We start from the raw sequence: 27,249 nt of genomic DNA, 5'->3' as shown, positions 1-27,249 counted from the left end.
TTCTCTGCACTCTGCACAGGGCCTTCAAGTTGCTGAAGCCTGTGTGTTGCCAGACATGGTCCGACAACTGCCAGCTTCTCCTCCCTGCATCACTGACGGAGCAGAAATGGTTCTTTTTATCCCCACATCCACCACCATTAGTGGCTCTGGTATCAAGACGGTGTGGGGCTCCCCAGAGGCCCCCAGCAGCCTCTGTGCTTTGCCCCAGGGAGCTCCAGGCACTCTGCTGGCACGGCCTCCTGAGCACAGCAGCAAGACTATTGCCACCTTCAGAGAGCCAGGGAAACTGAGGCTTAAAGGGAAACTCAGCCACGGCCATGTGGCTCATCTGAGAGTGTCTCTGAGGAAGGGTCTGTTCTCTGCTCCTGGTGGCTAGAGGGGGTCCAGGAAGAGGGAGGAACCAGGAAGGGATTCTGGAAGCTCAGTTCCTGCACTGCCCACCCACCGCCACCTCTGGCTTGGGGAGGAGGGGCTGGTCCCAGGCCTTGGGGGTGGGGACATTAATCACAGGGTAGCACCTGTCAGGGTGGCATCTGGAACTAAAGAAAAACACTCGGCAAAAGGGCAGGACTTCTCACCCTGGGCTCTGAGGGCTCTGGGACCCACCACCGCCACACTGGGAGGCCAGGGCATCTGGGGTTCAGGCCCGGGCAGCCCCTGTGCATGGGAAAAGGTCCTCGTCACGGACACCTGGACTGGGAGTGGGAGAAGAGGCTCGAGGGAGTGTGGAGAGAAGCTGGCTCTGGCAGGTCACTAGGCTGGGAGAGAAAGGGACCTGCCTGCTGGGGGAGCAGGTGGTGGGCCTGGAATTCAAATTCGGGTTCCTCTGATGGCAGAGCTGTCTGTGTCCCTCTCCTCCGAGCCCTCAAGCCCTCTCTCTGCACCTTCCTCCCTCCAGCTCTGGGTCCCCCCTCCATCATCCCTGGCCTTCTTGATTCATCCCTCTCCCTGTGTCTCTCCCTCTCCCGGCCCCGCCCCTGTATATGCCCCCACCTCCGCATTGCTCTGACCTAGGTTTTCTTGCTCCTGTTTCTGTCTCTCAGTCTCTGGGTGTCTCTCTACCTCTCTCTCTCTCCCCCTAACTTCCACCCCTCTCCATCCCTCCTTTTCCTTGACGCTTCAGTGGGTCCATCCACACCCACCTCCCTTCTCTCCATGGGTCTGTCTGCACCCACCTCCCCTCTCTCCATGGGTCCACCCGCACCCACCTCCCTTCTCTCCATCAGCACCTCATACCCTGGCTCTTTCTGGGTCTGTCTGTCTCTCTGACCACTTTCTTGCCCACTGCATACCTCCCTGCTAGAGTCACCTGCCAAATCAGCCCAAGAGCTTGATGTGACCCAGGGTTGAGCTGTCATGCCAGGGTGCCAGGCCCATACCCTGGTCTAGCTGGGTGTTGGCTGAGTACAGAACCGCAGCCACCTCCCTTGCTCTCCTGCCTCTTCTTCTGGGCCTTGGAAGGATTTGGGGTTCCCTCCCAGGGCGCTTCCTTTCTCTGTCCTCTGCTGTTCAGGGTGGTCTACTTTGAGTCATCGCAGGGAGCTTATGGAGCATCTGAGAGCTGGGAGGAGGGGAAGGCATGAGAGGTCATTCTTTAGTGCTTCTCAGACATCCACAGGCATGCAGAGCCTCGGAGGGACCTCGTTAAAGTGCAGAACAGACTTGGAGTAGCAAGGGTCTGCTCCAGACCCTGCCTGTTCTGGCAGCACAGCTTGGAGGACATAATTGAATGTCTGGATAAACCAGTTTTGGTTCCAAAATTGTCCCTTGCTGCTAACCACGGGGCTCACCTCTCTGAGTCTGCAAAATGGGTACAATGATTCCAAGCCCTTAGGGCTCAGGGAGGGCCAAATAGCTAATAGGAGTAGAGGTGCCTTTGCCAACTGCCAAACCAATGTGGCGTGGCATGACTGCTACTATGATCAGTAACCATGCTGGGATACAAACTCCACTTCTTTGGGAGTAAAAGCAGAATACGACCCCAGTTGGGACAGCCGTTTCACCCCAGAGACCTAGATAAGGAGAATGAAGTTGGTTGGGGTTGGAGCCACAATCCAGGGTGCTCAGGGAAGGATGCTATGGAGTTCCAGGGCCGGGGGAGGGCATTATCTATGCCCAAGAAGGGAAGGGAGCCCCTTCAGAACTTCTGCCCCTGGGCATCATGTCTCAATTTCAGCCTGGACATGTCCCCTTTGTGATAAGACACTTACCAGGGCCCTCATGGGACCTTAATCCTCTGATGCCGCTGGTCAGAGACCCCTGGTCTGGTGAGGGGGGTCACATTCATTTGGCCTCAGGCCAGTTCCACTGGCAGTCCCCAGGGCTTGGGGGCTGGGTTCTGAGAGCGCACACTGTCTCCTATCCTCCAAAGCCCCAGCCCTCACGCAGCAGGATGGAGGGACAGGAGCAGGGCAGGGGCGGATCGCCCTCAAAAGCCCCACCTAGATCTCCTGTCTCCTCACCCAGCACTCATTCACCCACATGGGTTGCCTCTTTTGTGGATGCTTGAAAAGATTTCCCAGGGCTCTGTGTCAAAGCAGAAGTCACCTAAGCCACTGGCAGCAGAGGCATGGCTGACTGCACATGCTGCAAATCAGCCTCTTGCAATGATAAGGCCATTGCCGCACTCACTGTGCCCTCGGAAAGCCCTGCTAACTCCTGAGTCTTTCTGGACAGTAAAAGTGTGCAGGAGCACTGTGAGTGTCTCTATCTGCAACATGAGACAGCCAGTTAACTCCTTCTAGGTGCCTTCTAGCTCTGAGATTGCTGGGGAGGGGGAGCTCAGTTCATTTCAAGTAGACACTCCCTCCAACTTGTTTTCTAAAGAAAAGAAGGGTCGTCTGGGTGTGGTGGCTCATGCCTGTAATCCCAGCACTTTGGGAGGCTGAGGTGGGAGGATCATGAGGTCAGGAGTTTGAGACCAGCCTGGCCAACATGGTGAAACCCCGTCTCTATTAAAAATGCAAAAATTAGCCAGCGTGGTGGCACATGCCTGTAATCCCAGCTACTCGTGAGGCTGAGGCAGGAGAATTACTTGAACCTGGGAGGCGGAGCTTGCAGTGAGCCGAGATCGAGCCACTGCACTCCAGCCTGGGCAACAGAGTGAGACTCCATCTCAAAAATAAAATAAAATAAAATAAAATAATAAATAACAAATAAAAAAAGGAAGGGTCAAGGCATGGATACCCTTGGGGTGCACAGGGACCCCCAGGTGCACTGAGATTAGAGAGGCCTTTGACAGATCCCCACGTTCCTCCACTTGGGGAGAGCTTGACAAGATGGAAGCTCGCCAATCTATGCTTTGGATGTACCAGGCCTGGGACCGGATGCCTTGCACTGTACCTTTTTAAAAAACACAGATTTCCCCAGTCCCACCACGGACCTACTGTAACAGCCTCTCAGGGTGGAGTCTGCGAATTGAGATCTTTAACAGGCTCAGGTTTGGGAACCACTGACTCTAGCTCCATTGCTCCACCCTGCAAAGACTCGCCCTCCAACCATTTTGGCAGGTATGGCCTGGATTCTGCTTGCACCCCGCTCTGGGCAGAGATGGGGCACTCCCTGCTTTCCAAAGTTACCCCTTCCATCCCTGGCCAGCTCCAAGTGAACTCAGTTCAGCTGAATTCTGCCTCCACAGGACATGTGTCTCCTGCCATCGTCCCAAACATGCTGGCTCTTCTGTCCCCGACACCCCCATGGAGGTTCAGGTGGGATCATGAGGGCTCCCTTTTGGCCTCACTTTACATAATCTCATCTCCTGTCCCTCTGGAATCTACACATTGTTGAACCATAGCTTGCTAAGGAGGGTGGTCAGACAGCAGAGTCGGGGCTCTAGGTGGTCTGTCCAGCGAGTCAGGCCAGCTGGCCGTCAAGACGGTATTTCCCTCCCTACGAGGGGGCTGCGGACCCTCCCCAGGCCTCCCTCCTCTCTGGAGGCTTCTGGCTCATGGTTTGTCACTTGCTTGTCTGTGGGTGGACTAACTGGAAGGTTCTTGAGGGCAGAGGCCAGGTTTAGCCCACCTGGCATCCTCTGTGCACAGAAAGGGGCACAGAATAGACCCTCAGGAGAGCCCAGGGCATGCTTGCAGCTGTTTATTGGGCATCTACTTCGTGCCAGGCTTTGTGCTGGGGACACAGGCCAAGAGCCTAGGGTCCTTGCATTAGAGAGAGAGAGCGGTATCCAAAAAGTTAGAAACCAGAGGCAAAGCTGCTACCCAGGGGAATACAAGGGGCGTGGGAGGGGGCCTGGCCACCAGATCCAGGTCAGGGCAAACTTCTGGAGGAAACGACCTCTGAGCTGAGACCAGAGAGATGAGCAGGGCTGGCTAAGCGAGGAGAGGAGGGGCAAGAGGGTTCTAGGTGGAGGGAAGGGCAAGTGCATTGATGGAGAAGGCCCTAATGAACGGGTGGGGAATGGAGCGCTCCCGAGGGAGCCTCTCTCTCCAGCAGGCAGCAAGGGTCTTCCTTCCGGCTGCCCGTCCCTTCGCCGCCTGCCCCGTCCCGAGACGTCCGAGGCCTCGCGACCAAGACTGGACGAGCGAGCGAGCGAGCGAGCGGCAGCTCCGCAGTCCGGGGGGCGGCCAGGCGCGCGGCTGCTCGGGATCCCAGGCCCGGGCAGCGGGAATTAAGCAGGCCGCCGAGCCCGAGGGCGTCCTTATCTCGGGGAGACAGTTGTTGGGAATCACTTTGACTGAGTGGTTTTGTCTCCCCGCATTTTCCACTGTCAGGCGGCCTCGGGCCATGGATCAAAGGCGCGGCGGCGGCGGAGCGCGGGGAGGGGCGGCCGCGCGGATCCCCCCCCCCGCCCCGACCCGATCCCCCCTCCGCCGACCCGATCCCCCCTCCACGCCGCCGCCCCAACCCCCGCCCTGGACTTGGGTCCGCCTGGCCTCGGCAGCCCGCGCCCGGCCCCTGCCTCGGAGCCCACCAGCAGAGGAGGAATTCGGAAAGGGGACATGGGGATGGGGGAGAGGGCAAGGGGGGCTCGCAGGGGCTGAAGATGGAGGGGGAAGAGGTGTTTGTTGGGTGTGGAATGAGAGAGGAGAGGAGAATGAGAGAGATTAGGGGGAAGAGAGTGGGTGGAGGCGAGGCCGGCTATGGGAGGAGACAGGCAAAGAGGGAAATGAGGGTCTGAGAAGGGAGTGAGTGGAGAGAGGACCCAGGCTGGAGGTATTCTCAGGGTTATGACACGGTCAGGGAGACGGTGAGCAAGGGGGTGTTGCACAGGGGGCGAAGGGAAATGGGGCGCGAAGGGCGAAAAGAGGAAATGGGGAAAGGAGAGAAATAGGAAGCAGAGAGTGTGTGAAAAAGTGGCTCACGCTTGTAATCCCAGCACTTTGGGAGGCCGAGGCGGGCGGATCACGAGGTCAGGAGATCGAGACCACGGTGAAACCCCGTCTCTACTAAAAATCCAAAAAAAAAATTAGCTGGGCGTGGTGCGGATCGTGAGGCAGAGAGAAGGGGGAACCGGAGGTGGCAGGTTGCATGAGCCGATTGGCCCAATGATCCAGCCTGGGTGACAGACGAAAAAAGAAAAAAAGAAAAACAAAACCAGACGTGGATTTCCTATCAACCAAGCCCAAGAGAGAGTTCTGGGCTGTGGGAGGGGACAGGGAGGCAAGAATGACTGGAGGAGAAAGTGGAAGGCAGGCCTGGCTGGGCTGAGGGGTGGGGGAGGCTGTCCACCCTCCCAAGAAAGTGCAGGCCCTTATCACTCAGAAGGCAACAGAGCCACAGAGTGGGGGAGTGACAAGGCCGAGGTGTGCAGGAATTAGGGCGCACCCAGGCCCATCCTTCCAAAGGCCTCCAACAATGTCCTGGGGGACCCCACCCAGATCTCTGATGTTCTCCAAAGCTCCAAGGGAGGAGCCTCCCCTGCCCTTAGCAGAACTCCCCTGGTGGCCAAGGACACCCGTCCCCAATGAAAAAGGTGTTGGAGAAACGTGTTCACAGGCGGGGAGAGGGCCAGGAGAGAGAAGGGCCTGTGGGGAAGGTTAGGGAGCCCTGGGGCTGACGTGGGGGCAGGGCAGGAACCTAGAGTTGGGGGCAAGAAGGAGCGGGGGAACAGGATGGAAAAGGCTGATGGAAAGAAGATGGGAAATGAGTGTGGAAGAGACAGCTGCAAAGGTGTTGAGGGAACATGAATTCTGCAACAGGAGGTCTGCGTCCTGGCCCTGTGCTAACTCACTGTGACCTTGGCCCCGGTGGCACCTGCTGGAGCCTCAGACCCCATCTGCAAACAGCTACCTCATATTATGCTAGCTGTTCTTCTGCATGCCTTGCATATATGAACACACTTCTCAGGCTAGCTCTATAAAATGGGAATGATTATTAGCCTCACCTTACAGAAGGGGAAACAGAGACAGGGAAGAGCCTGTTTGGGGTCACACAGGTAGGAAGTGACAATGCTGGGGACTGAGCCCAAGCACTGGGATTCTAGTACGCATCTTGACGCCCCTGCTCTCCTGCCTTAATGAGCAACTTACCCTAGACAAATTATTTAAACTGCTCCATGCCTCTGTCCCTATATCTGTAGGACAGAAATAATCATTCCAGCACTTCCTCCAAGGGGATGCTGTAACGATTAAATGAGATAATTCATGTAGCTGACTTAGCACAGCATCTGGCTTGTGGTAAATGCTAAAACATTTTACTTATTACTATTTAATAATATTTGTGTAGCAATACAGACATACTGTATTACTTATATCAATATATACATTTAATGTACTGATAAAATGTGGTAACCGCACAGGGAAAGCACAGCAAACCCACTGTGTGGGGGGTATGGTGAAGGAAGGCTTCATGGAAGGGAGCCAAGTCTTAAAAAGGAAGTAGGGGTGGGCTCGAGATGACAATGGGGTGGTGGAGAAGGTGTTCCAGGCCAAGGGAGCAGCAGGTACAAAGGCTTGGAGGCAGAGGAGAGCATGAGTCTCCTTTGGGGACCCTCAAAGTCGCCCCCGTCTCTCCTACCTGCGATCTTGCCTGGCCTCCCAGGCCCGACTGCCCAACTATCCCGGCGGCCTCCCCCCCGCCCCCCAGGGGACTCCAGGGACAGGCCTGTGAAACTCCAAGTCTGCTCGCCGTATTAATTGCTAATCTCCTTCATTTTCTTTCCTTCTGTCTGCTGTACTGTCTCATCCCCAGTCCCTGTGCTAATCAGAAAGAAGGACAAATCCACTATTTGCATTCTTTCCCACCAAGCCAGGCAGCTCTGGAAGGCTAAACCCCAGGTTTGCTGGGCTTCCCAGGAGGCAGGAAGGAGGTGCAGATGTACGACTGAGAGGCGGGCCAGCCCTGCCCGCAGATCTGGAGGCTGTGACTCCCCTGGATGTACAAGTAACCCACAGAATCACTGATTCTGAGTAGGAAGGCTCTCTGCTAGCAGTTGGTCCATCTCTTTCATCGCACAGATGGGGAAGCTGAGGCCCACAGCAGTAAGGCCTCTATCAGGATCACGTGGCGGTTCGGAGGTAGCGCCTAGAGGAAACTTGGATCTCCTGAGTTTCCAACCTTTGACCAGGCCCAGAAAGGAAATTGCCTGGGTAGAGAAACCTAGCAAGACTTCTGGAGTTCAATTTCCGTTCAGGGCAAGGAGAAGCAGAAAGGGGAACGTTGTCTTAAGCTCTTACCAGATGCCAGGTATGGAACTAAGTGTTTCACATGAACAATCTCATTTAATTCTCATAAGCCTGCAAGGTGAGTGGCAGAGGCCCCATTTCACAGATGAGTAAACTGAGGCTCTGAGAGCTCATATAACTTGCCTGTGATCACAAAGCAAATAAGTAGAGGAGCTAGAATTTGTTTTTGTATTTTTATTTATATTTATTTATTTATTTATTTGAGACGGAGTCTCATTCTGTCACCCAGGCTGAAGTGCAGTGACTAGATCTTGGCTCACTGCAACCTCCGCCTCTGGGGTTCAAGTGATTCTCTGGCCTCAGCCGAGTAGCTGGGACTACCGGCACACACCACCATGCCTGGCTAATTTTTGTATTTTTAGTGGAGACGGGATTTCACCATGCTGGCCAGGCTGGTCTCGAACTCCCGGCCTCAAGTGGTCCGCCCGCCTTGGCCTCCCAAAGTGCTGGGATTACAGGCGTCAGCCACTGTGTCCGGCTGAGGAGCTGGCATTTGAGCCCTGGTCTGTATGATCATTCCACTGTGTCCACGATGTGCCTAAATTAGTGGCTGTTTTAATATCTGCCGTTCTCATTTGCTGCTTTCTGGTCGGCACCAGTCTCCTGCACCTTCATTTATCCCTGAGCAAGTCCTGTCTTCTCACTGGGACTCGTCTTCCAGGAAGCCTTCTCTGACTATGCCCTCCCTTCTCTAGACTTCCTCTGGTCTTCCTGTCTGACTAGAAATCACACTAAATTGTCCACAATGAATACTCTAATTTTTCTCTGGGGTGGGATGAGGAGTATTGTCTCTCCAAAGTATAAGAGCAGAGACAGCCATGCATATTTCTTTCTTGAGTCTCCCTCTATGCTGTTAAGGGGAGTTAGACAAATGAATTTGAAGGGAATCATATGTAATGATGTTCAAGTGCAAACCACATGATCAGCTGCCTCAAAATCCTCTTGGGAATGGGCTACAGCTGTGTCTCGCCAGGCCTGCTGTATGCCTGCGGGTTGCCCAACAGTTGGTGGTGGTCCATTACCTGCGAGACACCTAGTTATAATACAAGTGTCACATCAAGATTTTGTGTCCCAAGTACTGCCATGCTGCCTGTGGTCCTACTGAAGACCATGGTCCCTGACAACAGTGGTGTGTGGAAACATCTAGAGCTTCCAAGCAGGCTACTTTCCACTTCCCCACTTATTTATGCCAGGTCTCTACTCCATCTGTGCAAAGGGGCAGAGGTCAGCTCCTGCCCACACCCTCTGGAGGTGTGGAGTTTGGATGGAAGAAGATGTTTTGCTGGTGGGCATACAAGAGGCCCAGAGTGCCCCTCCCCTTTTTTTTCTTGAGATGGAGTCTCGGTCTGTCGCCCCGGCTTGAGGGCAGTAGTGTTATCTCAGCTCATCGCAACCTCCGCCTCCTGGGTTCAAGCAATCCTCCCCCCTCAGCCTCCCAAGTAGCTGGGATTACAGGCATGCACCACCATGCCCAGTTAATTTTTGTATTTTTAGTTGAGACGGGGTTTCACCATGTTGCCCAGGCTGGTCTCAGTCTCCTGACCTCAAGTGATCCGCTCGCCTCAGCCTCCCAAAGTGCTGGGATTACAGGTGTGAGCCACCACAGCCGGCCCCAGAGTGGTCCTTGAAGGCCACCCTCCACCCACCTCTTGTTCGGACTCAGATAGGTGGGCTGAAGACCTGCTGTCTTCCCAGAATTCTACCCAGTTCTCTAAGAAAGGAGGCAAGGTCAGGGTTGCTCTCGCACTTCTCCTTCAATGATCCAAAGGCTCTAATGTCACCCTGAAAGCCAGGCAATCCGCCAGGCCTCCCAGTTCCTAGCAGAGCCTACTCATAGGCATGCTCCATTCCCCTCAGCAGCAGTCTGGAAAGTTCCTGATCCTGGTTTGGCCTTTCTTTCCAGGAGGGGTTTCCTCCTTCTCCCCTGCCCCCTCATTCCCCTCCACCCAGGAAAAAGGGGTGGGAAAGGCAGAGACATAAACACGAGTCTATTTTCACAGGAGAAGAGGCTCTGCCCAGGCCGCTCCCTTGTGGGCTTGAGCTGAGGCTTCTGATGGACGTGAGCAGGTGGTTTTGTTTGGTGAAGAGCTGCCAGGGGGGAAACAACTCAGCGTTTCCCACTGAGGTGGGTTAACTGTGGACAAAGACGGAGCTGGATGTGAGAGCAGGGTCTTGGCCGGGTCTGTCTCCCCAGGTTCTGGAAGGGCTGAGGATGCCCAGGGCAAGGGACTAAAGCGACCGTCAATTCACACTGACCATCAGTTCACACCGACCATCAGTTCACACCTCCACCATTGCTGCTTCCCTGAGCCTTGCAGTTCATCCCTACCCTGGGGCTGGCCTTGCCAAGAGAACCGGGGGAAAAAGCCCTGGGGGATTGGGGGCTGCCTGATGAGCAGAGTGGACGGGCAGCCCAACTGTTAGTCTGATGCTGTGACCAGGGGCTGGTGGATGTGGTTTGGGTAGGGGCAGGGATCAGTCTCTCCTGGGTACAGAAGGCCAGTTGGGGAGGGCAGACACCGAAAAATGTCATTTGGCTTCAGGTCCAAGAAAATCCAGCCACAGATTCCTGGCCCACTCCACAAACTGACCCCTGACTCCATACCAACAGCACTGGTCATGAGAAAGAGAAACAGGGGTGTGCGGATGTGTGTTGGGGGGTGGGGGGATGACTCAGTTAGCTTTCCCCTAATCCTGGGAAAAACCACTCAGAGCCCATGCCCTTCCAACTTGAGTCAAGCGCTCCTCCATCAGCAAGTCCTTCCCCAGGGGCCCGAGGGAGGAGCAGGAGACAGGCTTTCCCCTACTTTCTGCAGAGAGGGAACCCCCTTCACCTGGCACCTTCTCCTCCCTAGACTTAGGTCAGCAGAACACCTTACACATTGCCCTGGATAGGAAACCAACTCAAGCATTGTCCAGCTAACTGAAGGGGGTCAAGGAGAGCGGGGAAGTAAAAGAAGGGAACAGAGGGAAAGGAACAGAAGGGATGGCAGTGAGGCAGAGGTGGAGGCCAGGGCACAGGTGAGGGGGGTATGATGAGTGCACATTTAGTGAGTGCCTACTTGTACCAGGCACCTAATTTGAATTTTCCCTTAGTTCTCACAGCAACCCCTGAGAGGTAGCAATGATCACCCGTTTTCTGATGAGGAAAAGGAAGCCCAGAGAGGTTAAGCAAGCTGTGCCAGGGTCACACAGCAATTTAGTAAATGGCAGAACCAGAGCTCCAACTCACAGCTGCTTGTTGGCACAGGTGGCACAGTTTCTCTCGCTCCAGGCTTCCTTCTACCCATGGGGCCCGAGGGAGAGGCCTCCTGAGACAGCGGAGGCCTGAAAGAGACCCTGAGAAGGCAAAGAGAGGAAGCGGGCAGCAGGAGACTCGCCCAGGAAGGGAGGAGAAGGAAGGGCTGGGCGGGGCGCAGAGGAGCGAGCAGCCGGGGTTAAAGCCCCATGTTCCTACAACCTGCTAAGCCGGAGAAATGAATTCTGATCCCTCCAAAACCCAACCTTGGAAAATGTGCGAGAGAAGGGTCTCCTTTCAGGGGGGCAGGCAATCCTCCACACCTCCTCCTGACGCCCTGGTAATGCCAGGATGTCCCCAATCTGCTTTGAGGAATGGAGAGATTAAGAATAATAAAAAAATTGCAATAAAATATGTGTGAAGGAGGGGGTAATTGTGGACAAACGCAGCATTCAAATTCATTTTTCAGCTCTTTTACACACCATTTCAATCTTATTTTCTGCTTGTTAATGAGATCTTGTTGCCTGGGCTAGGCAAAACCTTCCAATATCAGGACGTAATTGCACATAATTTTCTCTCCTACCAGTGATTTGCATCAGTTTTTTTAAAATTCTGGGCTATTTAACACCCCACAATCCCCCTCCCCATCTTCCTGCCTACAAATCTCTCGCTCCCTCCTCCTTCCTCGTCCCTGGTCCAGCAAGACTCATTTTAAATGCCTATTATAAACGCAGTGTCGCCAATGAAGGGGCGGGGGCATGAAGAGGAAGTGATAGGAGAGAGAGGTAGGAATCTCCAGTGTCCACTGTGTGAGTGGCACTGCTCAGTTCCCTAGGGCAAGGGGACTGTCTTGGTCGTGTCTTGCTGAGAGTCAAGTGGTGGTGAGGTTCCTGGGTCCGGCAGACCTGAATTAGAACCCCATCTCCATCACTCACCTGCTCTGTGACCTTCAGCAAGTGACTTGACCTCTCTGAGCCTATTTCCCCAAGAGTAGGGTTGCTGTGGGGCTGGAATGACTTCAGATAGGCAAAGTGCTTACATGGGATCTGGCGTCCAGTAGGTATGCCATTAATGGAATGTCTTTTCTTGCTGAACTGGCTGCCTAGAGGCCTCAGACAATGCCAGGAGGGCAGTACTGGGCATGTGCTGTAAAGACGCACCCAGGAGACCCCATCCACAAATAAAAGTAAAGCCTTGAGCTTGATTTCTGTGGGTCTCGGGAGGAAAGAGAAAGCTTGGCATTTGGGGACAGCGACTCTGAACCTGACTCTGCATTAATTGCCCCTGTGACCTGGGACCTCAGCTTCCCTGGATGGACCACCAGACCAACCGCACCAGGCAGATACAACACAGTAGCACAGTGAGCCCTGGAGCCACTGTTGGAATCCTAACTCTGCCACTTGCCAGATCCTAGCACACAACCTGGCACCTGGAAGAGGCTCCATAAATGTTTGTTAGGTGGTTGGATGGATAGGGGACCCTGGACAAGGAAGGTTTCCTCATCTGCAAAACGAGGGTCACAAGATAACAGCCAAGAGTCAAGGAGGGCAAGTGGGGTCAGCATTCAGGTCCATCGGGACCTGGCCCTCTGTAAGCATGATCTCTGCCATTGCTGTTGCCGTAATTACTAAAGGCACAGGCTGGACCGGAGAGAAGGGTATCAAGAAGCAGGAAAGGACAGAAAGGCTGGTTGGCCGTGATGGTGGTTGTGTGGTTAACTGCACGCTTAGAGAATATTCTTCATTAGCTCGGTGTGTGGGGAAATTGTAAATATGTAAATCCCTTTATGGGTTCCTTCATTTTAAGCTCCAGAAAGGAACAAAGGAGACGATGAGTGTGGGACATTAGGAAAGAGCACCAGGAGCGGTGCTGGGGAGACCGACGTCCCTTCCACGAGGCAGGAGCCCTCCAGACCCCAGCCAAGGGTGCCGCTAACCCAATGGTGTGATTTTCAGAAAATCTGGGAGGAGATTGGGCCCTCTCTGGGCCTCAGTTTCCACTTCCTACTCTGATATAGTTGGCATCTTAAAAAGGTTGGGAGATGAGGAAGTTCCAGCTAACCACACCTCCCAGCCACACCTGGCACACACCACCTGGGCCCTGAGGAAGCCTCCAGCACAAGGCACCCTGCCTGCAGCCTTCAACCCAAGGCACCCTCGAAACTGGCAGAACTTTTCTCCTGGTTCTTTGCTTGGGATCTCGGCCTGCCAAGAACTGCAGCTCTGAATGACTTCCTGATGCCTGTCTCCCAACCTGTCTCTTGGAGCTCTGCTCCAAGAGAGGGCTGTGCTTCCACCATCAGACTAAGGCATCTAAGGATGAGGGTTTTGTCTCTTCCATCAGACTATGAGCTCCTGAGGACAGGGGCTTGAGGGGTTTTGTCTCTTCCATCAGACTATGAGCTCCTGAGGACAGGAGCTGTGTCTTCCCCATCCGACTGGGGCATCTGAGGATGAGGGGTTTGTCTCTTCCATCAGGCTCTGAGTTCCTGAAGACAGGGGCTGTGTCTTCCCCACCAGACTGGAGATCCCTCAAGGGCCAGCCTTGTGTTCTCCTTTCTATCTGTGGCCACTACTCCTAAGAGCCTGGCCTGCCTGGGATTCCTAGACAGGGACTGGTATTAAGGGATCAATCTGCAGGTGTCACATTATTCAAAGTCATTCGTGTTACCAAAGGTTCCTTTCGTCCTATGTTATGTTTTTAATTAATTAATTAATTTTGAGACAGGGTCTCACTCTGTCACCTAGGCTGGCGCACAGTAGCACAATCACAGCTCACTGCAGCCTCAACCTCCCAGGGTCAATCAATCCTCCCACCTCAGCCTCCCTAGTAGCTGAGACCACAGGCTCGCCCCACCGTATCTGGCTGATTTGTTAATTTTTTGTAGAGACTGGGTTTTGCTATGTTGCTTAGGCTGGTCTTGAACTCTGAGCTCAAGTGATCCTCCCACCTTGGCCTCCCAAAGTGCTGGAATTACAGATGTGAGCCACGGCACCCCACCTCTAAGTTGTTTTCTAACAGTCGTTGTCCAAGTAACTGGCCCTCAGCCCAGAGCAAAGGGGAAAGAGTGGGCTGGGGGTTGCGGGCAGTCTATGATCCTAACCCCAGATGAACCTCATCAGGAATGAGGTCTCACGGGCAGGATTCCTTTTCCCTGCATCTCTTCAGAAGGACCCAGTGCACAGAGCCAGGGACATCCATGTGCTGAGTGCCTAATCCCTAATCCTATTAGGCCGGGGCTTGGGCGGGTAGGGGAGATGATGAGGGAACCAAGCCTCAAGGGTATCTAAACCTCTTGAAAGGCATTCGCCCATATAACTCAGCTCTGCCCACTGGTCCCTAACCTGAGGTCATTGGCCTCAGTTTTCTCATCCACCACCTGAGTGGAATGAGCTCCTTCCTCCACCAAGCTGAAGGGGGTGGCTTCCATAGATGGGGGTGGCTTCCCTACTTGCACCAGCCAATCTCTAAGAAGAGTGCAAGTGAGGGCATTTCTGAGAGGCAGGAAGACAGAACAAGTAACTAAGATTCAGGCTCTAGGCCGGGCGCAGTGGCTCACGCCTGTAATCCTAACACTTTAGGAAGCTGAGGTGAGTGGATCACTTGAGGTCAGGAGTTCAAGACCAGCCTGGCCAACATGGTGAAATCCCATCTCTACTAAAAGTACAAAAAAATTAGCTGGGGCATGGTGGCACATGCCTGTAGTCTCAGCTACTCTGGAGGCTGAGGCAGGAAAATTGCTTGAACCTGGAAGGAGGCAGAGGTTGCAATGAGCTGAGATCGCGCCACTGCACTCCAGCCTGGGCAACAGAGTTAGACTCTGTCTCAAAAAAAAAAAAAAAGAGAGGGAGAAAAAAAGAAAAAAATTCCTTCCAGTTTTGAGGTCCACAGCTATCTGGGCAATGTGTCAGGGACCTGCCATCTTGGGGAAAGGGACAGTGTGCTGACCCCACAGCCCGGGGGGGAAGCTTAACCTCCTCCTGCCCAGGTGAGCTATAGAGAAGCCGGTCCTGTTGGGAAGAGAGGATGCAGGAGGCAGATCTGTCCTTACAGGGCATCTCCCTACAGATCCTTATACACAGAGGATTCCTGGCCCCGCACCTCCCAGGACCACAGCGATGTGCTGATGGTGTCAAGTCCACCTGCCAGGACTGAGGAGGGAGGGCAGTGGGAGTCAGAGCCTAGCAACCCCGGGAGCTTTTGTACAAGACCCAGAAACTCCCGCCCTGCTCGCTGCACCGGTCCTTCAGGAAGTGCTCACAGCTTAACCTCTGCGGTTCACATGCACAGAAGCACACACACGGCCTGCCCTGCTGCCCCTGCACCCGTCCTCCTCCAGCAGCTGTTCACCTCTTGGTCCCCTCTGCCCCTGTCAGACCCTCTATCTGTCTTCACACCTTTGCTGGGAGCCTCTGAGCTTCTCCAATTCATCATGTCAGCCTCCCAGCCCTGAGGAATGGGCTGGAGGCCTCTCGCTTTTAGCTTCAGTGAAATTCTGGGCTGGGTGGAGGGCTGGGGGTCCAACTTAGGAACTTCCAGGAAAGGATGGAAAACACGTCATCCAACTCTGAAGTCTCCTAGCCATGGGGGACATGCTCCCCCTTGATCCACTGCTCACACCAGTGCGTCGGTTTCCCATCCCCGACCCACACTCTGGAGGCCTGGGGCCCTGTCTTTGCCAAGTCTCTCTTTTGTCCTGTGACAGAGTCCTGTGTCGGGGGTAAACCTCAGCCCACAGTGAGACAGGGCGGGCTGGGAAAAGCAGTGGTCACGGAGTCAGGTGTGCCAGGTTCTCAACCCTGGCCTGGCCAATGTGTACCGGGGCCCTTCCATCTCCAAAGCAAGACAGCTGCGCACAGAACCCCAAAGACCCTCTTCAGCTTTCTAAGGACACTCCTCCATATTTGTTTTGTACCACCAAGCCGCACCTGGACCCCATTCTTGGGTATGGACACCTTGGATCTCTGCAGTGTCCTCCCCCAGCCAGCTCAGGGATCCTGTTGTGACTCATCTCAAGGGTTCTGGAAGGTTAGCACTAATGAGATGGAGGCCATGACCTTGAACCTCAAAGAGGCCAACTGGGGTCCCCAGGGAAGACATTCTGGCCGACAGGCTGCATTCCACGTGCAAGGTTTAGTTCACCTGGGATCCCAGCAAGAGAGTGAGGTGGCCTGGTGAGGACTAGTGCAGGGGCTGGCAAGTTCAGCCAAGTAAGTGACATCACCCTTCATACTGCGGACCCTGAGAGGGCTTGATACATCGCTATTAGGAGCTCTGCAGGCAGCTGCCTACAGGTGCTGGGCACTCACTCTGTGCCAGACCTGAGCTGAGCGCCTTCCACAGATCATCTCATTCAATCCTCAGCAACCTTGGGAGGCAAGTAACGGGATTATCTCCATTTCATGGATGAGAAAATTGAGGCATAGAAAGGGGAAGGGACTTACTCAAGGGTTTTCCCATAAATAAACGATGGAGCCGAAATGCAATTAACCCTCAACTACACAAATTAATGGAGGCAAACAGAAATGAATCCAGACAAGCAGAAAATTAACATTCTTGAGAATGTTTCAGACAAAGGTTTTTTTTTTTTTTTTTTAGTTTACTGTAAGGGCCTGGCTTATTTCAGGCTTTGTGGACCACATGCTCTCTCTTTTTATTTATTTATTTATTTTGTTGAGATGGAGTCTCACTGTGTCACCCAGGCTGAAGTGCAATGGTGCAATCTTGGCTCACTGCAACCTCTGCCTCCCGGGTTCAAGCGATTCTCCAGCCTCAGCCTCCTAAGTAGCTGAAATTACAGGCACCTGCCATCATGCCTGGCTAATTTTTGTATTCTTGTAGAGACAGAGTTTCACCATGTTGGCCAGGCTGGTCTCGAACTCCTGACCTCAGGTGATCCACCTGCCTCGGCCTCCCAAAGTGCTGGGATTACAGGTGTGAGCCACCACGCTGGGCCTTATATGATCTCTTTTAAAACTACTCAATTCTGCTGTGGTGGCACAAAAGCCACCATAAATAAATGGACATGGCTGTATTCCAATACTTTATTCACAAAAAACAGGGAGCTGGACGGACGTGGCCCGCAGGATGTAGCTTGGTGGCCTTCTCTGAATTCTTTTTATTCTCCTTTTAGGTAATGGATTTCCCATATTAATTACATTGTCCTGACACTGGGAGGGCCAGAGAACTAATATTTACTTGGCGCTAATTTCATGCCAGGCTCTGGGCTAGGTGCTCTGACCTATTAGCATATTGAATGTGGCAAGCACCCCTTGTTGAGAGGTTAGTTACAGACTCTCTTTGCTTAATGGAGGATAAACTGAGGCTCACAGATGCTGACTTGCCTCAGAGCCCCCTGAGCAGTAGAGCTGGGATTTAGACCCACGCCACAGCCTTCACTGTTCTGCCACACTACGGCTCTTCAGATCAGTTTGGATCATGCGTGGTGGAGTCTCACCACAAACATGTGGCAGGAGGCACTTCACCCTTCCCCCACAGCTATTTGGGATCCTGCTGAAGCTACACAAAAATGAACCCATCAGTTCCTCAAGTTCATTGGGACCTTCGGCATCATCAAGTCCTGTTCCCCAAACTCACCAATAACCACCACTAGCACCCACATTATCTCTCTGACTTCATCCAAAGCAGGTCCTGTGACTTCTAACAGCACCCAGAGGCAATGAGTGACTTAACCAATCACACAGGAGCAAACAGAATTCCAATGACCAATCAGGGTAGAGTTACCGGCCCAGAACCCCATCCACAATTCTCTCCACCAATAGGACATGGTCCTGCCTTTCAGGAACTGGTCACTCCTGGTGAAAAGCCAAGAGCACGGGACAGAGTTTAGGGAGGATTCCTGGTTCTAGAACAAAAACCCAGACCACAGTGAGCCTCCTACAGGAAAGAGCGCAAGGCTTCCACCCACGTGCTGTCTGCAGATGTCTGACTTTTGTGACGGTGGGATCCTGGGTGCTGGTCTGAGGCCACCTACCTGAGGAGACAGGCCGCTGCTGACCGGGTTCATGTGGTTGGAGGGCGCCGCCGGATTCATGAAGCTGTCGGAGTAGCTGGAGAAGCTGTGGCGGGCTCCGTAGGCAGAGCTGGTGTCGGCGGCTGCTGCCGCTGCAGCCAGCCCGCCCTGGTGCATGGTGGACGGTGGCAGGGGCTGGGGCCGGTGCACAGTGCTGCCCCCATCTGTAGACACACCCAAGAGAGGTCCTAAGCAAGTGGCCACATCCTGGACGCTGGGCCTCTGAGAGCAGAAGGCAAGCCATGAGCCTCCTCCTCCCCGCCTCCATCCCATGGAGGGAAGGGACTACCCTCTCATGCTACCTGGGATGAGACAAGCTGGCTCCTGGGCAGGGCACTGGGCACCGGCCAGGTCTTGACTGACAACCCAACATTCTAGACAACCCCTAGACAGATGCACACCAGCCCCTGTTGCTCAGTGCTTGGCACACAGTAGGTGCTCAATAAATGCCAGCTGGGCTGAAAGCCAGACCTTGATGGGGACTCTGTTAATCTACCCGGTCTGTTTTGTTTTGTGAGCATCAACCACTTGCCAGTTGCTTTTACAAATGCTGCCTAAGGGTATGAAGCAAGACTGTAAATCCCATTTTACCGATGCAGAAACCAAGGCTTGGTGGGCTTGGGGCACTCACACAAGATGACCAGGCTAGTGAGTGATGGGACCAGGATTTGAATGGCCTAACTCCGGAGCCATGTCTGTTCTTTGCTGCTAGGCTGTTCTTTTGCTCTCTCTGGGCCTCTCTGTGCAGCTTTGCGGGGGCTGGGACCCTCAACACTGTTGCAATTTATCTTACCAAGTCACAGTAGTGCTGGAGGGGGCTCTTTGACTCTCTCCTTGGCCTCCAGAACTCCAGCCTGCCAGTCATTTAAGAGGAGGCTTTATGAGGTAGCTATCTTTTTTAAAATTTATTTTTTTTTTTTTGAGATGGAGCCTCACTCTGTCACCCAGGCTGGAGTGCAGTGGCACGATCTGGGCTCCGTGCAACCTCTGCCTCCCGGGTTCAAGCGATTCCCCTGCTTCAGCCTCCTGAGTAGCTGGGATTATAGATGCACGCCACCATGCCCAGCTAATTTGTTTTTTGTTTGTTTGTTTTGTATTTTTAGTAGAGATGAAGTTTCACATGTTGGCCAGGCTGGTCTCCAACTCCTGGCCTCAAGAGATCCGCCCGCCTCAGCCTCCCAAAGTGCTGGGATTGCAGTTGTGAGCCACTGCGCCCAGCCCATGAAGCCAATATCAAGTAGTGGTATTCCTGGTGTGTGCTGGGACAGGGCGTGGGGGGTGACAGAATGAGAGCAAGGTCTGGTGAGGTGGGGGAAGGAACCCTTCTTCCCCTACAAGGCTCACCTTCTCTCCTGGGACCCAGACTTTCCTTTCCTCTCCGAAGGCCCCTCTAATCCCCTATCCTCTCCCACCCACTCACCTTCTTCCCTCCGCCTTTCCCTTTCCAACGCTAGAAGGGAATCTTATACTTCAAGCCACTGGGAGAACTGGGCTCAAGTGAGGCCTCCTTCCCAGGCCGACCTCAGGGCTCTGAACCCCGCTCAGCCCAGCCTGGCCTAGGGCTGTTCACCCCAGAGTTGGGGGAATCCCTCAGAGGGAGCTTTCTCAGGTCCTCAAAGGAGGCCCTGACCTTTATTCCATCTCTGAAAATGGATCTTTCGAGAGAGAGGCAAGAAAATGAGGTCCCAGCAAATTATTTAAGCCCCTTTGTAAATTTTTTTTTTGTCATAGGTTGGAGACCAACACAATATAAAAAAAAAAAAGAAGATTCCAACATGATTCCAACATCTTCCCACCAAGTACACACGCACGTGCACACACACACTCTCATGCACACACACACGCACACTCATGCACATACACACATACTCATGCACACACGCACTCATGCACACTCACACGCACTCACACATGCACACTCATACACACACTCATGCACACACGCACATACTCATGCACACATGCACACTCATGCACACACTCACGCACACTCACACGCACACTCATGCACACACTCATGCACACACACGCACACACTCATGCACTCACTCATACACACACGTACTCATGTCACTCTCATTTTAAAAACTCAAAGACTGTGACTATGCATGGTCCCAAAGTCCCTGGAGAATCTGTCCCTTTCCCTCCAAAGCGGGTCAGCCCAGTGTCCTCTCCTCCAAATCCTCGCTCCTCAAAGCCTGGTCCATGCCCCACCAGCTTGGGCACTCCCAGGGGGATTTTTAGAAGTGCAGAACCTTGGGCCTCACCCAGACCAGCGTTTTAGTAACATTCCTGGGAGATCCCTGGTACCATTTGAGAAGCTCAGTTCTAAACAGGTGCACAGGGGCTACCTTGGGGACCCCACCTGGCTGCTCTGTGTCAGGGCCAAGAATTTCAAGGGCAGGATTGCATCTTTTTTCTCTTACAGCCTGCTTGCATGAAAGTAAGAAATGGTCAGAAAAAAGGAAGGGCCTTTGTAAGTGAAAGTAAAGAAAGAAGAGAAGGGGCACCACTGAGATGGCAGGACGGGGCCGGGACACTCACCTTGGGAGATGGTGGTGGTGGGGTAGGTGGAGTCCGGCAGCTGGTAGGGGGGCAGCGTGGGCATGCCAGTGGGCGGGAAGCCTCCTGGCAGAAGGTGGTTGAACGCCGCCAGCTGGTTGGCTCCTGCCTGCTTACGCCAACGGGCGCGGCGGTTGCTGAACCAGACCTGGGGGGTGGAGAGCAGAGAATGGAAACCCCTCTGCCAGGTTCCTGGCAGAGAGCTGCAACGCATCTAGACCCAGTTGCCCAAGCCATCACCCTCTGATCCAGCCAGCATCCTCCTGCAGGCCCCGGCGTTGTGCAGCATGGGACGGTTTGCAAAGTGTTTTCATAGGTATGACCCCATTCTGCCCTCACAACCACCAGTGAGGGGGTTCTATATTATCCCCATTTTACAGATGAGGAAACCAAGACCCAAAGGAAGTGGGTGACTTGTCCATGGGCCAGGTTGAGCCAGTGGCCCAGCCAGTCCTGTGTGGCTCTCAGGCCAGTGCTCTTTCCTCTGCTGCTGCTCCTTCCTGGAGGGATGCTGGTGCCCTGCTTGACCACCTCCTCCAGGAAGCCCCCCAGGAGGAAGCCACACATCTGCAACCCACCTGAATGAGACCTGCACTTCAGACCCAGATGTGCAAGCTGGGTTCTTTCTCTGGAGACTGAGGCCCTACTTTGCTTACACACCCTGGGCCTTCTTGAAATAGGAAACACACACACACACACACACACACACACACACGGATTTATCAAACATTAGTGGGATAATAACCCAACATCTTTGTCTCCCCTTCCCGTGCTGGCACTTCACGTATCAATCCATACATAGACCCATGAGATGTATTCTCCTATTCCCATTTTACAGAAGGGGAAACCAAGGCTCACAGAGGTCAAGTTGCTTGCCCAAGTCCACATAGCTAGTCTGTGTTGGAGCTGAGGTTCAAACTTAAAATCAGTCTGGCCGGGCATGGTGGTTCACACCTGCAATCCCAGCACTTTGGGAGGCCGAGGCGGGCGGATCACGAGGTCAGGAGATTGAGACCATCCTGGCTAACACGGTGAAACCCTGTCTCTACTAAAAATACAAAAAATTAGCTGGGCGTGGTGGTGGGCGCCTGTAGTCCCAGCTAGTTGGGAGGCTGAGGCAGGAGAATGGTGTGAACCCGGGAGGCAGAGCTTGCAGCGAGCCGAGATCGCGCCACTGCACTCCAGCCTGGGCGACAAGCGAGACTCCATCTCAAAAAAAAAAAAAAAAAAAATCACTCTGGCTTTCTAGAGCCCACTTATCTGGATTTGCAAGTTTCCTGGGACAGGTCAGAGAAAGAGGAGAATGAGGGTGCACACTGGGGCTGCCTTGAGGGGGCTCTTTTCCACCTTTAGCTTTACACATGCTATACCCTCTCACCTGAACACTCTTCCTGCAGCTGGCTCTTTGGCCTTCAGAGCTCAGCTGAAATGCTTCCTCCTACTCCTACTCCTTAATTGCCGCATCTAAGGTGGGTTCAGGTAGGTTCTCTGCCTTCTGTCAAGGGGGCCTCCTGCCTGTGTGCTTCCCCACAGGAGCAATGATTTTATTTATCTGTTTCTTGGCTGTGCTACTCCTAATGTCCCCCTTGGACCCAAACTCCGTGGGGCAGAGGCCATGCATTCCTTGCCCAATGCCTGGAGCTCAGTAAGTGTTCAAGGAATACTTGTCGAATGAATGAAGGAGTGAATGATGAATGAATGAATGAACAAGGGGAGGCAGGATTGCCTCTGGGGTGCCTTTGCTGGGGCTGGGGCCACAAGGCTTGGTTGGTGTCCCATCCTTATGGGGGGTGAAGGCCGCAACCTCCCCTGGCACCTGATCACCCAAGACCCCCAAATCTCTGGACCGTGTCTGCTGAGATGGGGGAGGGGAGTGCAGCTGGGTGGAGGGCGCTTATGCGCCCCTAGAGTCATCCTTCCCTGGTGGGAAAAGCAGCGTTCAGCTTTGCAGGCTGGATAAACAAGAGCTGCCGGCTCTGACCTGTTGAGGTTTCACAGAGAAAGGGAGAGGAGGCAGCCAAGCCTGGAGGGAAAATGACTGGCTCCCGATGGAATCAAAGCCCTGGCTTCTCCCCACTTCTGCAGGGAGCCGAGGGCTTCCCCGGGGCACCCTGGAGTGGGAGGGATGCTGGAGGGAGCCCTGCAAGGAATGGCCTTGCCTCCGAGCTTCCAGGCTCTGCGGGAAGGGTATGGGGAGGTCTTTGTACTAATTCAGCGTTTCCCAAACAGTGGGCCTCCTGCCACTGCTCCCGGTTGGAGAAACAGAATTCAATAACCTGAACATGAGGATGGGAAAGTTATTCCATTCCACTTCTCTCCCAGGCTTCCTGGGCATGGAGAAGCCGGGAAGAGGGGTCTCAGTTTGGTGCATCCTCAGCCTTTCTAACCTGTGATAATCTCCCTTCTGAATGCAGGGAGAGGAGGCATTTGCAGGTGACGTTTTCCTGAAAGGCTTTAATCATGTTGTTTTGTTTTCTTTTGTGTGTAGTGTGTGTGTGTGAGTGTGTGTGTGTGTGTGTTTTAACAATTGTCTTCCCTTTATGGGAGTGTTGTGCATTTTTATTTTAAAACACATTGATTTCGTTGAAAAGTAAATAACAATATAGATAATATGTGAACGTGGCGAACATCTTGGGTGGGTGGGAGAATGATGGGCATTTGGGATACGCCACTCTAGTTTGTTATGTAGCAGCTGGTCCTTAGGTGCCGCTCATCTTTTCCTCAAAAAAAGAATGCCGAATAAAGTTGGATGCTTCTTCCTCCTTCCCTTCCCTTCTAATCCCTTCCCTTTCTTTTCCTACTCTTCCCTTCCTTCTTTATTCCCGCCTTCTCATCTTAAACTTTTACTGGGACTCCTCTCTGTACCAAGTAAGACAGGCTACAGAGATGGACAGGACCCAGTCCTAGCCCTCAAACTGCCCTTTGCCTGGGCACAAATCAAACAGCAGCTGCTTTTCAGTGCAGTAAGCTCAGATGCGGTGACATGCAAGGTTGGATAAGGAGCTCAGAAGAGGGGCTTCCAACTTTGCCTCTCAGAATCCAGGAGTACTTCCTGGAGGAGAGGGCATGCCTTTGTTGCCAATTCTGTCATCTCTTCTTCCTTCCTTGTCCTATGTCCCTAGTTTCACATCCCTCCCAGTAGGCACCTCCCTTCTCACTAAGTGTAACAGGATGGTTGACAGCAAGGATTCTGGAGTCAACTGCCTGGGATGGAATTCTGCCTTTAAATCCTAAGATGGGAAAATTTTTGTTATCCCTCTGTGCCTCAGTTTCTTCATAAAATGGGGCTAATAACAGCCATCTCCTAGGTGGTTCTGGACCTCAAATGAGTTAGCACAGGCCACATGCTCAGAACGGCGTCAGCCACAGGTAAGCATCGTTCTGCTGGAGACCCTCTGAGATAGCTGAGCTGGAAGGGTCTCTGTCAGCGTCTCGTACGAGCTGCCCATTCACAGAGAGGGAAATAAATGCTCTAAAAGGGACAGCGACAGCCCCAGCACCCTACCCAGAATCTCTGGTCAGGACTGAGTTCTTTGAAAGCAGGGGCTGGGTTTTATTCTTCATTTCTGATCCTTCTCTCAATACCCTGCACTGGGAGTAGGGTACAGTTGATGCCATCTGTGTACTGTGTCCAATATTCCATCTGGCCCTTCTCTTCATGTAGCACAGAAGAAACGAACCTGAGCAGATAGACTTGGGTTCAAGTCCCAGCACAGTCACTTTGAACTGTATCTTCTTTTTAAGTTTTAGTTTTTGTGGCTACATAGTAGGCATGCATATTTATAGGATAGAGGGGATCTTTGATATAGGCATACAATGTATAATAATCACATCGGGGGTAAATGGGGTATCCATCACCTCAAGCATTTACCCTTTGTGTTATAAACAGTCCAATTATACACTTTTAGTTATTTTTAAAGGTACAATTAAATTATCATTGACTATAGTCACCCTATTGTGTTATCAAATACAAATACATCTTCTTTATCCTTATTCCTTTTTTGAACCCGTTAACCATCCCCACTTCTCCCCTCACCTCCCACTACCCGCCCCAGCCTCTGGTAACCATCCTTCTACTCTATCTCCATGAGCTCAATTGCCTTAATTTTTAGCTCTCACAAATAAATGAGAACATGTGAAGTTTGTCTTTTTGTGCCTGGCTTATTTCACTTAACATAATGACCTCCAGTTCCATCCGTGTTGTTGCAAAGAACAGGATCTCATTCTTTTTTATGGCTGAATAGTACTCCACTGTATATGTGTATAACTGTGCTTTAGGAAGTTACTTTCCTTAGCTACATCTCAGTTTTCTCGTCTGCAAAATGGAGAGAAGAATCACACATACCCCGCAGGTCATGGTGAGAATTAATAAACATAACATATGTAGACTGGTGAGCCATCATGCCTGGCACATAAGAAATGCACCATGAAGGCCGGGTGCAGTGGCTCATGCTTGTAATCCCAGCACTTTGGGAGGCCGAGACCTGCAGATCGCCTGAGGTCAGGAGTTCATGACCAGCCTGGCCAACATGGCAAAACCCTGTCTCTATTAAAAATACAAAAAATTAGCCAGGCATGGTGGTGGGCACCTGTAATCCCAGCTACTTGGGAGGCTGAGGCAGGAGAATCATTTGAAACTGGGAGGTGGAGGTTGCAGTGAGCCGAGACTGCACCATTGCACTCCAGTCTGAGCGACAGAGTGAAACTCTGTCTCAAAAAAAAAAGAAAAGAAAAGAAAAGAAAAAAGAAATGCACCATGAATGCTACCTAGTGTTAAGAGATTTGGCATAAGTTGTTAATTAGTGAATCTCTGTAGTGCTTCCACAACGGGATTTCTGTTCAGAACATCCCACCCCAGCCCCAAGCAAAAAGCAGGGTTCCAAGGACCGTAAAGCAAAGGGCACACAGCCCTAGTTTCCTGGTGCTGATCATCTGAAGGATGGGGAAGTCATCACAGGCAGTCGTGGGAGAGGCCATGGGGTGACCTTGGGACCTATCAGCCCTGCAGCCTCTATTTCTAGAAGCAATTCACAGGCTCAGGGTTGTGGCACCTAGGAAAAAATGGATCTGTTCACCTCTAAGGAAGATATATGCATCACTCCAGAGAAAGGAGTCATGGGTCCCCGGGCAGGGGTTCTCCTGCCTGACACCCCCTTGGCTGCCCTTCATGTGGCTCTGGCTTTCTCCTGGCTGAGGCAGAGGTGTTCCAGTCATGGTAACATCTAGCAGGCTTCAAGCAGATGCTCCCATTCCCTGCAGGGAAGCAAGGCTTGAGGGAGCCAGAGAGGATAACAGGCCACTCTTTGGTGACCAGATCCCCACCTGACATCATGTTTACTTGCGCACGTGTTTATGAGAATGCCAGCTTCAAGACAGCAGAGCTTTTTGCCCAGTGAATCCCCAATGCCTAGAACAGCGCCTGGCACACAGCAAGTACTCCATAAATGACTGCTGGGTGAATGTACCTGGAGCTGCAAAGGTGGCTGGAATTGGAGCTGCCAAGAACAGGCAGAGTTTTAGTAAGAACAACCCCCATTTATGGCACTTCTGTGTGCAGGTACTTCCTCTTTTTTTTTTTTTTTTTTACATGTAATCATTTAATCCTCGGAGCAAGGTAGACATTATTATCATCATCTTGCTGGTGAGAGATGGGTGGAGGGTGGAGAGAGTAAGAGATGGAGCTGGAATCCACAACTAGGTATTTGGCTCCAAGCCCACCCTGAACCAATCCACTAACCCACCCATCTCCCGGGTCCACTGAGATGAGATATTATACGATTGCAAAATTCCAGAACCACAGACCTTTAGAATTAAAGACGAAGACCTAAAATGTATGAAGCCATACAATCTAAGCAGTACTCCGGGGACTTTGAGGTCATAACTCAAAGACCTCAGGGTCCCTAATTGACTGGACATTGTGCTTTTTTTTGAACGCTTCTGGTAATGGGAATCTTATCACCTCACAAAGCATCCCCGATTGTCAATAAATAAGGATGATAGAAATGTAAGGGTCTTAGTGATTGCTGAGTTCCATCCCCTTATTAGCAGATAGGAAACGAAGTCTCGGGAAAGGAAATTGACCTGTTGAAGGTGACACAGCTGACCAAAGGCAGGAACCCTGAGCTCTCAGTCCTGAGCTCTTTCCTGTAGACCTTCCTGTTGGACTTCAGATGCTCCCTCTTGACCCTGGCCCTGGCTCATGCTCTGGGGGATGCTCAAAGCAGCTGTGTCTTTCAAGTCTCCACTTCTCCAGGCTAAATATTCTTGATTTATTTTATTTTATTTTATTTTATTTTATTTTATTTTATTTTATTTATTTATTTATTTATTTATTTTTGAGACAGAGTTTTGCTCTTGCTGCCCAGGCTGGAGTGCAATGGCACGATCTCGGCTCACTGCAACCTCCACCTACCGGGTTCAAGCAATTCTCCTGCCTCAGTCTCCCGAGTAGCTGGGATTACAAGCATGCGCCACCATGCCCAGCTAATTTTGTATTTTTAGTAGAGACGGGGTTTCTCCATGTTGCTCAGGCTGGTCTCAAACTCCTGACCTCAGGTGATCCATCCGCCTTGGCCTCCCAAAGGGCTGGGATTACAGGAGTGAGCCACCACACCAGGCCATTTATTCTTTAAAAACTCAAACATTTTTTGTTCTCTTTTCTCTGAGAAAGCTCTGAGGCTAAGTGGGGAGATCCAGCCCTGCCCTGGGAGAGATTCTGGTCTAATGCGGAGTCCTTGCCCTGCCCTAGAGGGAGCTCCATGCACTGGGGAAGCCCA

General features: G+C 52.6%; 1 protein-coding gene across 6 annotated transcripts in view; it reads right to left on the bottom strand.

Moving 5' to 3' along the window:
• Positions 1–27,249, bottom strand: part of PAX7 (paired box 7) — a 117,600-nt gene that overhangs the window by 27,393 nt on the left and 62,958 nt on the right. For 5 of the 6 annotated variants that reach the window (XM_032760988.1, XM_032760986.2, XM_032760987.2 and 2 more), the window contains exons 6-7: positions 20,456–20,621; positions 17,873–18,075 (exon numbers count right to left, since the gene is read on the bottom strand). In XM_032760988.1, coding sequence (XP_032616879.1) covers positions 17,873–18,075; positions 20,456–20,621 — 369 coding nt within the window. Of the gene's footprint in view, positions 1–17,872; positions 18,076–20,455; positions 20,622–25,394; positions 25,525–27,249 lie in introns of those variants that run through there. The other variant, XM_058444520.1, reaches the window with a different exon arrangement.

Source organism: Hylobates moloch, unplaced genomic scaffold (genome assembly GCF_009828535.3).
Source record: "Hylobates moloch isolate HMO894 unplaced genomic scaffold, HMol_V3 SCAFFOLD_9, whole genome shotgun sequence".
In the NCBI taxonomy this organism is placed as follows: domain Eukaryota; kingdom Metazoa; phylum Chordata; class Mammalia; order Primates; family Hylobatidae; genus Hylobates; species Hylobates moloch.
The sequence above is the reverse complement of the archived record's forward strand: the minus strand, read 5'-3'. Positions and strand labels throughout refer to the sequence as shown.